Genomic DNA, 13,523 nt, shown 5'->3' on the forward strand with positions numbered 1-13,523 from the left:
GTTTCCTCCTAAATAAGTTTAACATAGATGGGGCTGCCCCACACAGTACTTTCCATTAAAAAAAAAAAAAACAGCCCCACACAGTACTCTCCATAAAAAACACTTGATTTTAGGAATAGTGAAAGATCCCCAGATAATCTTCCAACATTTAGGATCAACCTGATGAGAGGAGCCACAACTGGTGGGTTTGGAGATAACCTGGTTATCTTGCAGCCAATGGTAGCCAGAACTTACTAAATAAATTTCATCCTCAGTCCATGGCCAAACCAAACGGTCATAACCAACACCATCCCCAATGGGGATTGCCAAGATTCTTGGTACCTTCTGTGGTTGAATGAGGTGTGTGATCATATCTAGTGCCCATGAATGAGTATCCCGATAGATGAGTGAGTGCACTGTTTGAGGAGCAGTATAAGGGATGTCTCCACTAGTGCAAAGGATGTCACAATTTGGAAGAGGAAGTCACCTATCCTTCCAAATATTTATAGAGCAGCCATTGATGACTTGCCAGCACCGCCCATCACAAAATTGATCTCTGGTTGCAAGTAAGCTCGACCATCCCCAAGAGGCTCCACTACAACAGAAAATCAAGTTTGCGAGGAACAGAAAAGCTCGATGGCCTTTAACAGCACCTAAGAAGTCCGAATTGGAGAAATACCTTGCCTTCATGGTTCGAGCCCATAGAGATGTAGGATCGATCCTGTAGGAGCCTCCAACATTGTTTAACCAATAGAGCCAAGTTAAAGTGCTGCAAATCCCTGAAGCCCATACTCCCCTTTGATTTCGGAGTACCCAAGTGGCTCCAACTCTTCCAGTGGAGTTTCTGGCCATTCTGTGAAGATCCCCACCAGAAATTTCCCAGGACTGAGTTGATCTCTTTACAAATACCCTTAGGGAAGAGGAAGCACGACATAGGATAAGAGGGAATGGCCAAAGAAACAGCCTTAATCAAGGTCTCCCTCCCGGCCATGGACATAGATTTTTGTTTCCAACCAGCAATCTTCCTGTTGATTCTCTCCTTGATATAAACCAAAGCTTCTTTTTTTGGAGCGGCCCCAAATGGTTGGGAGTCCCAAGTAGTTCCCCAGGTTTTCCACCACCGCCATATTCAAAAGTTCACACATCAGGCCTTGCATCTGCAGTGGTGTGTTAGGGGAGAAAAAGATACTTGATTTGTCATTATTGATCAATTGGCCTGAAGAACAGCAATACTCCTTGAAAATTTGAACTAGCTTCTAGCAATTAAGTAGTATTGCCTTTAAAAAGAATAGAGCATCGTCTGCGAAGAATAAGGGGGATATTGTTGGGCACCCTCTACAAAGTCTAATTCCAATAATGGAACCATCATATACTGCATGCAAGTGTCAATCTGAGGGAGAGCACCTCACTAACAATGAGTAAGAGAAACGGTGATAGGGGGTCCCCCTGCCTCAGCCCCAGGCTTGGACGGAAAAAATTCCCTGGGTTCCCATTAAGAACAATAGAAAACGATATCGTATTAACACAGCTCATAATCAGGTCCACCCAAGTTTGATCAAACCTGAATCTAAGAAGGGCAGCCTCAAGAAAATCTCACTCCACCCTATCATATGCTTTATTCATCTCCAGCTTTAGTCCCAGTTCATGATTACCACCCTCCTGCTTCAGTCTAAGGTAATGGTAAGTTTCATGTGCAAGCATGATGTTGTCCTGGATCTGTTGATCCGGGACGAAAGCGTTTTGGTTAGAGGATATGGTATGGGGTAACAGTGCTTTCAATCGGTTTGCCAGAAGCTTAGAAAGGATTTTGTATGAGTTATTCCACAGGCTAATGGGTCTGAACTGGTTAGTTTGTTCCGGGTTTAGTATTTTAGGAATCAGAACTATATGGGTCTAGTTCAGGTCCTGTAGCAAAACTCGACCTTCATTGAAATCCTTCGAAGAAGCCACAACCAATTCATTAACTATCTTCCAGTACTTCTGGTAGAAGAGGCCAGGGAACCCATCGGGACCAGGTGCTTTTAGGGCGCCCAGTTGGTGAGTAGCTTCCATGACCTCCTCAAAAGAGAAAGGGGAGATGAGATTAGTGTTCATCTCATTAGTCACACAATGAGAGACCCCCTTGAAAGCTTCCCCCCACTGTCTTGAACTCGAATGAGAGAAAATGGTCTTGAAATGAGTCTCAAATTCTTTCTGGACTTGGTTTTCACCAACTAGCCAAACAATATTGTTCTAATTTTGAATCCTCAGTATTCTGTTCCTTTGCCTCCTATGGACGGTGGATAGGTGAAAGAACCTTGAGTTCGAGTCTCCGGTCTTGAGCAAGTTAACTCGAGACCGTTGATGCCAATATTTTTCCTCTTTGATCCACAAACTGCCCAGCTTGGATGACAACTCCTGCTATATGTCCAGACTAGTGTAAGGGAAGTTTTCTTGAAGGTACTCTAGCTGAATCAAGTATTCCTTAATCTCAGTCTTATTGCATTTGGGGAATCTACCATTGCACCAAGTCTTGAGGCCAGTTTTGCAACGAATGAAATTATTCTTCCACTGGGTTAGATTTGGGGTGTTGGTCGCTGATTCCCAACAATCCTTGATTATCCTTTGAGAGTTTGCCTCATCAGCCCAATGAGCTTCAAACTTGAAACCAGATTTCCTTCGTTTCAACACTGGATTAGTATTCAGGAGAAGTGGATTGTGGTCCGATCCAATACGGGGGAGGTGAGATAGACAAGTGTCTAGCCAAGACAGAAGCCAGCTTTCATTTACCAAGCTACGATCCAATCGTTCTTGTAAAACAATAGCATTGCGTTCCTACCTTACCCAAGTAAATCTTTGGCCCTTAAAGCCAATATCTAGTAGGACATTACTATTCATGAAAGATCGTAGGTACTGTCGTCTATTTAGAGACTAGGAGGTACCCCCCTCCATTTCATGTTGACTCAGCATCTCATTCAAATCACCAATTACTAGCCAAGGGATATCCTCTGCCTAGCTACAATTGCACCACGAATCCCAGAAATCAGCTTTAGAGTATAATAAAGTATGTGTTTGATAAACTTAATTGTATAATGATTGTAGTAATTTAGAGTATAATAAGATGCACTGACATGACAAAGAAATGAAATTATACATGAGAAATCTCAAAAATGACTTAAATAGGAGATTAGGAGAGTTAATTATTAATTATAATAATATTTTACAATTAAATAGATATGTTAAAATAAACATCGGTATTCAAACAAACAGGAAAAGAAGTAGAAAATGGTCCATAGAAATAGATAGAAAAGTTTTTTATTTTATTTTTTATAATAGATCCAAATGTCTACTAGTTAGCAAATTAGATGATCAGAAGAAGTCTCAAAGAGCGATACATGACCCTATAAATTTTTAAAGTTTTCCTCTTTAGATGTTATACAGTTTAATCGGATTAGATAAGGACAAGGGCTAGCTTTCACAAGGTATCAGGTTTGAACCCCAACCTCGTCAAAATTTGGCTTCAATTTTGGTCAAAATGCTTTCTGACCAACCCACATATCGCGAGAGGTGACAATAATCTCATAATTTCGGGAGAATATCAGGAATTTCGCGAAAATTTCGAATATTTCTGGAAATATCGCGAGAATTTCGAATATTTCAGAAAAATATCGCGAAATGTCGAACATTTCTCACGATATTCTCTTAGTAAGTGAAAATATAACGAAACCCTAAAAAAAGGGAAATATCACCGAAATTTCGAGGATATTATCGATTTTTCAGTCTTCACATAGTCGTGGCATGGAAGAGAATGGACGCATAAATAGGAAGAGCATATAGTGATCTAAATGAGTATATAGTGATCTCGTGGCATTGCCTCGAATCTGTGGAACCTACCTGTCGATCTGCATGTTCTCCTCTACAAGTAAAATATGCTCGAAAGAGATCAATCCCTAAATCCACAATCTGAAAAACGTGAACACATAAAATCAATCTTCCAGGGCTCTTGATATTATCACCAGAAGAGAGTTCTGGTTTCTTGGTTAGTGAAGTCTTTTCCATAAGTCTAAATGGATCTTCAGCCATTTCCGTAGCAGAAGTAGATTTAACTAATGAATATGCAAAAGAAAAAAAATGATCTTTTATAATTTGCAGTCGCAGCAATATGGACGAGGTTGACATGTGACAAAAGTATCACTATTTTAACAGACGATGCACTGATAAATTGAGGACATTGATATATTGGGGTGTGTGTGTGTCTCCTGATGCTTAAATCAAACGGCATATTTCAATATGGAAATCTTTAGATAGCGCAAGTTTATTATGAGTGAATGACCAGGTACGGGATACGCTACTGTGAAAAGTTCTGGCATTCAACTTTAGTTGGCATGGCAATGCAGCAATCCAAAACCAACAATTATCACAAATCAGTTTGCAATTTCTCTTCTAACAATAACAATGATTATTAGTGGACTGTGTACACTTCCTATAGTAAACAAGAGTATGAGACTCTGATATGCACGGAAACTCACAATAACAGTCATCAACCAAGAATCACAATAAAGAGTACACTATACTTACACTGATATTTGAGAAAGAAAGTACAAATTGTTTCCTGATGATGACAAGGTTCAAGTAAGGGATTAACTTTAGTGGAAACTACTTATTCAGTTTGTTTCTGTGTTCATAAGGCAACATTACTAACCATCTAGTTGTTTTATATTTTATACCAGATAGGAATTAACGGTATGGGGTGTTAGGATGTGATGAGAATTAATTAGGAAAGGCAAGTCCTAGTTGGACTTGGTTAGTCTTCCTAATTGGACATGGTTGATGTCAAAGTTTATTCCTATAAGGAATAGGATCTTTCTCCTGTACAAGAAGGTTTGGTTTTCCTACTACCAATTGGATTATAATTGGGGTGCCTATATATAGAGGGCATGGGTAGTAAACCAAGGCATGGTCGGTGCATGCGATCATCAACAAGAGAGTGTATATCTCTTGGGTAAGGGAGCAGAGATGTCAAGAGTGAATACAGCTCTTGGGTGAGAGTGAGTTCTTGGGAAATTCTATGAGTGTGGGTGTACAAGGGTTATGGGTTTGGGTTATGGTGATTTAGCTCAATGTATCTTGTACCGTAATTATTCTCATAGTGAAGAACGGGTATCTCTCGGGAGGACGTAGGCATAGATTCACTACTACAGAAACCTAAATTGGGGACACATGGATTTTGTATACAATGACATCATTTTTAAAATGCGTCCTTGTATCATGCTTAGGACGTTCTAGTTTTTTTCCAAAACACGGGGGAGACGGGAGAGCATGGTAAACTAAGGCGCCTACCTCTGAGTTTGGTAAGGTCCCAGGTTCGATTCGAGGAAACCCAGACATAGAGAACAATAATATAGAAGTATATATATCAGTCTCCCAAATCACGGCACTTTGCAGCAAAATTGAAAGGGAAAACCCTAAATTTTCACTTTCCCGGGTTCTCCAAAATTTCCCTCTCTAAGTTTCAATTTCCCACCATGAAATCTCGCCAAATTCACTTTAGAAATCACCCCGTTCATTTACTCAAACCGAGGTATCAGAGCAGAAGAAAAAAAGAAAAAAGAAACCGAGTTTTATCAATGTGCTCTGATGCTTAATGACCCATCGAGCATCACTGACTTTGATCCATAGCTTTTCTTCCTTGCATAGTCTTCTTTTGCTGTTCTTAAGTGCTCAGGCTGTCTCTGGCTCCAGTATGCTCATAGAGTTCTCAACTCTGAAAGGTACCATCATGCCCATCTCCTTTACGTTTTGGGAAGGACTGAAAGATGACGCCTGATTCTAGGAAAGTTGGGACGGGGATGGCAGCATCCCCATCTCCTTTTCTCACGCCTCGGCCCGAAAAGCGGCGTGGTACTCTTGATTGGAATTCGAATCACAAGGATAAGGATAAGGAAGTTAATGTGCAAGTTGTGCTCAGATGCAGGTCAGTTTTTTTCTCTCTTGATTTTACAGTTGATGGTTTGAGTATTGATTGTTACGGTTTGATAATGACTTGAAATCTCTATGAATATGTATGGGTGTTTATTTGTTGGGTTAGATTCATATTTGATTGCTATTGGTAATCTGGAATTGGGTTATAGTTATAGCCAGCAGCTTTGTGATTGGTAACTGGAAATATTTGTGGGGTTGCTAATTGATTTTCAACTTGCTGTGTTCTTAATGAAGTAGGGAGGAACTTGCAGTTCATTGTCACCAATTAGATTATAGTGTGTGAGACTTGATATGGTTTTTGACGTGTGGACCATGGAAATGTTTGTTTGTTCTGGTTTGGCATTGAAGTTTGTTTGTTCTGCTCATAGAGGCACTATTTACTTTTGTTGCTCTGTTTTGTTTTGCAGAGTCTATCATATGAAGTGTTTTCGTATTTCAAAACAACCATTACTTCTTCCTCACCAGCTCATCCAGAATTCATATTTCTGCAAGAACCAGGTATTGTTCTCTCTATTCCTCGATGTACATTTGTATTATTTTCGAGTATTTTGTTATAGTAATTTTTAACTAGCTTTATTGTGCAACTATCAAGTAACCTACTATCTGTGAGTTTAAGAATCGATTTTGTTGAGTTGTCACGTATCTTTGTATAAGAAATGACTTATATTGAATCACAGGTTTGACATGTTATTTCTATTACATACTTCAATTTTACATTTTTATCATTTCGCACTGGTAATTGATTTCAATCAATTTTCAAATTCCTGATGGATTTTCTTAGTTTTTGTGGACCTCGCCGGAATTGAGTTTGTTTGCTCACAATTTTATGATTAGAAGTAAATTTCAAGCTAAAATTGCTTCAGAAGTGACTAAATCGGAGTTATAATGGAGCGATGAGATTTGTGTGCGGTGATTTCTCAGGGAATCAATGTCGGAGATGTTTAGAAGCTTCAGGACGCAGGGATCTACACCTGCAATGGCTTGACGATGCACACCAAGAATGTAAAGCCAACTTAACCTCTGAATTTTTGAAACTGTAAATGTTCAAGTTGGATGTCCTTACTGTGATTGTTTTTTGGCAGAACTTGACTGGAATTAAAGGTTTATCTGAGGTCAAAGTCGATAAGATTTGTGAAGCTGCTGAGAAGATTGTGGTTAGTGCTCAAATTCTGTTGCAGTCTTGTACTAAGTCTGGTATTTGGTCTAGCTGCAAAAATGGCTGAAGAGCCATTCAGACTTCTGGAAAAGATTTCAGTACTTTACTCCCTCAGCTGGGTCGGATCCCTTTTTTTTCTTTATCTTTGTTTCCTCCCTTAATTATACAAGAGTTTTATTTAAGATCTGCATGGCTTCTAATACATATGGAATTGACCATTCTGTTGGATAATATTATTGCATTTAGTCTTCCCATAATTATTGCTTTGCTTCCAGTTCAACTTACATTCATGATTCAAGGTATATATTTTGTTTAGGTTGCCAATGTGAATTGTGTGTCCCTAGAGTCATTGCCAAGGTATATATTCATGATTCAACTTTCTGTACTGCTTCTGATTTTTAATCTTGTTTTGTTTTCAGATAATGAATTTTATGTGTGCTTGCTATCCATCATATCGTTCTTTACATAGGCCAAGTAAAAATGGGACACTTGAAGGTTAGCCTTTCTTATAACAGTTTGGATCTCCATAATCGACACCATTTGTATTTCACATCCTTTTTTTTTCCCCTTTATCTTTGTTTCCTCCCTTAATTAGTCTATATTTCCTGGAGGAGTTCTTTCCATATTTTGTAGTAAGAAATGATGTCTCCTTGTATTGACAGTTGGGGAAAACAAAATTCTTGATGCTAAAACTGGTTCAGCAAGCAAGAGGCGACGTAGTACCAAGACTGTTAAAAGTGCAGAAATCATCATTTAACAGGTGTGCTCATCTATATATCATGCGATCCCAATATTACAATGTCAGGTGGTTTCACCTTTTCTTGGTAGGGTCTGTGCTGCTGTGAATAATATTCTTTAGAAAATGAAAGTTGAGATAAGGTAAGTTAAATTTCCACTGTAAAGTTGGAACAATTTTATATTACCTTTACCTCTGTGTTACAGTTCATTGAACTAACACGAATCAACAACCATATCTTTGTTTCTTTTCAGTTAAGGATACTTCAATATGCACTGGTTGAGTTTATGTTGGTTTGGCTAGGGGTCAACTTTGTTCTGTACCATTTTTTGTTTTTCAGTTTATATGTTCTGTACCAACTCCATCTTGTGGAGTTGTTGAGTGGAGCAAGTGGATAATATGATGAGTTTTCCTGCTAGAAGATCAGAAGTGTTTCCAAGTGTTTCAGCAACTTACAAATCAAAGATTGTATAAAACTAGTAATTTGCATTATAAACTATAAACCCGCAAGTAGAAGCAGTATTAGGAATACTTGGGACATAATCAAGATTCAAGAACTAACCGAGATTTGGTCTTGCTGTGGCAGTATTATGAATTTGACTGCTTCTCAGAGTCAACCAGTTTCTTATATTAACTGCCTTTCAAAATATCAAATTGCAATGTTTCAGTTCTGATTTCTTCAACTCTGATTCCATATATATATGCAGTGGTATAGCGTGCAGGAGGTTCAAAAGTCATGTTATGCAACTTGAAGCCCTATTGAGAGGAGTGGCGCCAATGTTGACAGCAATAGGTTTGGTTCCATCATTTCTAGCAACAGATTTTGATTATGGCTTATTAGTTTACTCTACAAGTAAGGAATGTTGCGTGGTCTGAATGATTTAGATGCTTGTGTGTTTTGATGTGGACATCCATATGTGGTTGCATCTATTAAGTTTTGGATTAAGATGCTGCTATGTAGTACGTTTTGTAATGTAATCGATTAATAGTAGTGTTATATTGCTCACTTGCACTAATGTAAAACTTTTGATATCAGGTTGAGGACTAGCAAAAGAAAGATCAAAAGGCCAATAAAGTACATTAACTACCGGGATTATACACGGTAATTACTTTTGCTTATGTCCTAAGTTTGGGATCGTAGAGATTACATTTCGAAATATGACTGCTCTACAAGGGCAAATAACATAGTTCCAGATGGAACTTTGTTTTGCTTCTTTCTTTTGCCTCTGCCACAATTCATGATTTGCCTTAAGAAAATTTGTCTTAGTTATTATGGTATAGGTGATATGTGGGCTGAGTTTCAAATAAGTTTATAGCTTAGAAAATGGAATCAATAATACCGTGGTATGGTATTTATGCAATTGAGAACTTTCTATGAAAAGGCTAGAAGGTTTTTGGTGCCATGGCCTCTACTTATTACGTTCTAAATTTTGCTTGTGTTTCCAAACAACTGATCTTGTAAGCTCTTTCACTAATAATTTGCTTACTGTCTCCAACTATGTGTGATTCAAATTCATTTATATATATGTGGGAATTTGATTTTGTCAACCCCATAAAGAAAATGCAGTAATATAAGTTCTCTTCTTAGTCGAATTGAGTGGTAAAGCATATATTTCTTCTCTGTTAATTGATATTATGCAATCTTGACAAGATTGGACAACTATCTACAACAATATTGTTGATTTTCTGGTATAAGTCTTGTGATTGAAGACTGAATTTTCTGCTTTAGTCATATTGTTGATTTTCTGAAACTATTGTAATGTAGGTACTTCTATGCATCAATTTTAGCTTCACGAGTATTAAAAACTAAAAAGACATGCTAAGCAGCAGCTTGAGTTTCTTCAAGTGTTTCCTCTTCGTCATCAGTCTATATACATGTTCCACGCTCATGATGCTCCTCTAGGTAACTACTATTAAAACTGTCTTTTTGTACAATGATTTGAGTTTTGTAATTGATCTTTTTGGTAACTTTTTCAGTTTTATAGATAAACTACATTTAGGTGGTTCCAGACTTCCAGTGCTATCTGATCATGGAAGTCCTATTGTAGGTGGAGGGTTCCTCTGTACATTACTTCAGAATGTTGTGCTATTTGTTTTCTTTAGATTAAGATTTGTACAATTGTATGTATGTCTATTGTCATCTAGGATTAGATAAGATTAGAATGTATAACTAGGAATCAGTTACTAGAATGTGCTTGTAGTCAAGTATATTGTAACAAGTAATAGATACAATAACGTTTGTTTTGGGATTGTAAAGATTATTAGTATGTAAATGTCTTCTTTTCATTTCAATGACTTTTTTTTTGTGTTCTATAATAGATATAAGGACGTTTTTTTAGCGTCCTAATATACATTAGATGACCCTTTTCTCGGATTTAAGGACACTTTTTAAGTGTCCTAATATACATTAGAGGACGCTCTTCTAATGTCCTTAAAGACATTAGAGGACGCTTTTTTAGTGTCCTTAAAGGCATTAGATGACGTTTTTTTTTAGATTAGAGGACGTTTTTCTGGCGTCCTTATAAACATTAGAGGACGTTTTTTGAACGTCCTTGTAAGTGACTTACAATGACTCCTTGATAGATGACGTTTTTTTTGCGTGTCATCTAAAGTTTTCGAAGACGTTTTTCGAACGTCCTAAAATGGTTTTTTTGTAGTAGTGATTTATGCTGAACCTCGTTAAATCTCGGTGTTCTCTTGTTGCTTGTCTTGTGGTTTGTTACTTTTCTATCAGTCTACTCTGTGAGCCTTGACGGGAAGGATTCTAATTTCCTTAACAAGTGGTATCAAAGCCGAAGGTTCGGCTGGGACACCTCATCATTCAAGCTGGAGTCAATTAGATGGTTAAGGTGTTAACTCAAAGTGCATTAGGTGGAGCCAGCTCGGGAAAATTTCTAGCAACGTGGAGCAGGTCAAAAACTCACGAAAGTCCTAATCGAAGGTAGTCGATAGGTGGAGTGACTCGGAGGCTAGGTGGTGCGAGCCAGACTCAAGAAAAATCCTAATCAAAGGTGGAGTTGCAAGGGACCAGGATATGACTCAAGGGAATGATGGTTGGTGAGAGTGTATATCTCACTAAGGTGGTTCGTGGTGTCAGCGATCGTGCTTGTTCGTCGTTCGTGGTATTCGTTCGCCGAAGGTTTGCATGTTGATCGTGGTTGTTCGTCATGGCTTCAAGTATTGCCTCATAGTTTGAGGTGGAGTAGTTTGACAGAAAATGAAGTTTCACTCTTTGGGTATAAGTGAGTGAAAGACATCCTAGTTCAACGGGGCTTAGTAAAGTGTTGAAGGGAAAAGATGTGAAACTGGAGAAGACAGCGGATAATGCACGGAAAACTGTCGGGGATTTAGTGATCATAGCAGGTCTAAATCCAGAGGCAGGGATGCTACAAGTGTCGTGACTAGGGTCATATGAAGCGAAAGGCTTGGATGGCATTGCTGTAGCAGAAACCGATTTTCATATGGAGATGCTCTCACAATCTCCATAGGTGACACATGTTCTTTGACTGGATATTAGATTTGGGATTGGCGTACTTTGGGTGGTGTGATGATGTCCCAAAGTTACAGAGGAATTTGATATTCAGGAGCTAGTTGGTTTCCAAAGGCTATAAGTGTTTATAGCAGGTGGAGCCGAAAAAAATCACACATGGCGGTACGGTCCTCATACAGGGAGAACAGTGTGGTAGGTATCATCTGGTATGTCAGACCTCAATGGATAATGGGAAACAGGAGTGCGCATAGGCGAGTCTCGTTTGCGGGTACAGCAGAGACGTCGTTGACAAGTTTCCGAGTTCAGATGATGGTGAGAAGGAAATCCTGCTAGGGAAGGGGTTGTTTTGAGGTCCCTCTTCAGAGTCAGCTGTTGATTGTTGACTCGGTGCATTTACACATAGGATTGGCCGTTACGAATCAGGGAGGACCACAATTTGATTCAGGCTATGTGTTGCTGGTACAAAAAAAAAGGCCAATGGTTAAAGATGGTGCAAGGGAATTTTGCATGGCATTCTCATCAAGGTGGAGATTGTTAGGATGTGATGAGAATTAATTAGGAAAGGTAAGTCCTAGTTGGACTTGGTTAGTCTTCCTAATTGGACACGGTTGATGTCAAAGTTTATTCCTATAAGGAATAGGATCTTTCTCCTGTACAAGAAGGTTTGGTTTTCCTACTACCAATTGGATTATAATTGGGGTGCCTATATATAGAGGGCATGGGTAGTAAACCAAGGCATGGTCGGTGCATGCGATCATCAACAAGAGAGTGTATATCTCTTGGGTAAGGGAGCAGAGATGTCAAGAGTGAATACAGCTAGCTCTTGGGTGAGAGTGAGTTCTTGGGAAATTCTATGAGTGTGGGTGTACAAGGGTTATGGGTTTGGGTTATGGTGATTTAGCTCAATGTATCTTGTACTGTAATTATTCTCATAGTGAAGAACGGGTATCTCTCGGGAGGACGTAGGCATAGATTTATGCTGAACTTCGTTAAATCTCGGTGTTCTCTTGTTGCTTGTCTTGTGGTTTGTTACTTTTCTATCAGTCTACTCTGTGAGCCTTGACGGGAAGGATTCTAATTTCCCTAACATGGGGAAGCTAGTCTATTCAATTACCAATTATGACAGAGTATTGCAAATCCATGTTTCAAATGCCTAAGAAGACAAGAAAGATTTGAAAACACCAAATTTTGATTAGTGCTTGTAGATACATCTTCATTCACCAAAGAATGCCTGACCTCAACAATTAATTTGAAGGAAAAAATAGAAGAGTTAAGACCGTGCATGTACTACAAAAGCAATTTATTGTTGATCATTTGCAGGCAAGCATCTAAAATATCCTACACTAGAAGTGACTTGATTTCAGAGTATGAATACAGAGGCACACTCCAGAAAAGTTAAAAATCCAATACAACGTATACGCCACATAACAATTGCAGGTTGAGGTTAATATACCTGCATACTAGAATATATAGCAAGCTCCAACTTAAGAGGATTGATTTTACGGGAACCACACAGAAAAACAATGATCCAACTGCAAAGAATGGACTAGTAGGCATGATTATCAAGTGATCTCTCAGAACATTTCTAAATCAAAGAGACAACAATCAAGTGAAAGCTGAGTAAATTTCTTCAAAGAAGTTCAAGGAATCTATCTATAACATTACCTAGGTAGCTAGAGCAATATTTGCTGCAGAGATAGTGAATACAGTTGGACAACATTTTCATTCTGAAAATGCATCAGTACTATTAGTAAAATATCTGTTAACATACTACACCATATATTGAGCGCAAGACGTGTTTATGGGATTAGGATATGAATGAAAAAGATGATGGACCTGGAAGTATCAAGTTTCAGCAACAATGGAGCTTCAACTCACTACATACTTGATACTTTTCGAGAATGTTATTAGTTTATTCTTTTAATGTACTTTCTCACGCACTAAAGTAACTGGCTTTCACTTTGAAGGTCCCCTAGAACTATAGAGGTGATCAAATTTGTTTCTGTTTCCCTGTTCTTTCTTCTATTTTCTGTTCTTATTACTACTATATGGCTATCTGCACAATAAATTTGAGCTACCTGCAACTCAAATCACCTATAACTTTCATATCTAAAATAATCACACAAATGCTCACACACAGCATCAACAATCAGAGTCCCACTTTACAAATAAGTTAATCATCGAACTTAGTGTAATAAAGT

The 13,523-nt window shown here is 38.3% G+C and overlaps 1 protein-coding gene across 14 annotated transcripts; it reads left to right on the forward strand.

Moving 5' to 3' along the window:
• The first annotated feature begins 5,240 nt into the window (after window positions 1–5,240).
• On the forward strand, window positions 5,241–10,025 carry LOC133710273 (uncharacterized). Of its 14 annotated transcripts, XR_009846584.1 has the most exons (9): window positions 5,241–5,932; window positions 6,348–6,438; window positions 6,862–6,942; window positions 7,023–7,094; window positions 7,516–7,591; window positions 7,759–7,856; window positions 8,540–8,625; window positions 8,869–8,934; window positions 9,598–10,018. XR_009846584.1 is itself a non-coding variant. In XM_062136305.1 (6 exons), the coding sequence occupies exons 1-5, from the start codon at window positions 5,927–5,929 to the stop codon at window positions 8,706–8,708; spliced, it is 390 nt and encodes a 129-aa protein (XP_061992289.1). In that variant the 5' UTR covers window positions 5,241–5,926; the 3' UTR covers window positions 8,709–8,934; window positions 9,598–10,025. The 14 variants fall into 14 exon arrangements, 6 of the variants coding, with proteins under 6 accessions (XP_061992289.1, XP_061992287.1, XP_061992286.1 ...); XR_009846583.1 differs by having other exon boundaries at window positions 7,516–7,975; window positions 9,598–10,019; XR_009846582.1 differs by adding an exon at window positions 7,925–7,975 and having other exon boundaries at window positions 6,862–7,591; window positions 9,598–9,969.
• Window positions 10,026–13,523: the final 3,498 nt, after the last annotated feature.

Source organism: Rosa rugosa, chromosome 5 (assembly GCF_958449725.1).
Source record: "Rosa rugosa chromosome 5, drRosRugo1.1, whole genome shotgun sequence".
Lineage (NCBI taxonomy): Eukaryota > Viridiplantae > Streptophyta > Magnoliopsida > Rosales > Rosaceae > Rosa > Rosa rugosa.

Bases quoted from the DNA above. Each gene is read 5' to 3' on its own strand.
- LOC133710273 (XM_062136303.1), top strand. From the start codon at position 5,775: ATGACGCCTGATTCTAGGAAAGTTGGGACGGGGATGGCAGCATCCCCA. The intron at 5,933-6,347 runs GTCAGTTTTTTT...TTTGTTTTGCAG, and splicing joins CAAGTTGTGCTCAGATGCAG to AGTCTATCATATGAAGTGTT. The intron at 6,439-7,758 runs GTATTGTTCTCT...TTGTATTGACAG, and splicing joins CATATTTCTGCAAGAACCAG to TTGGGGAAAACAAAATTCTT.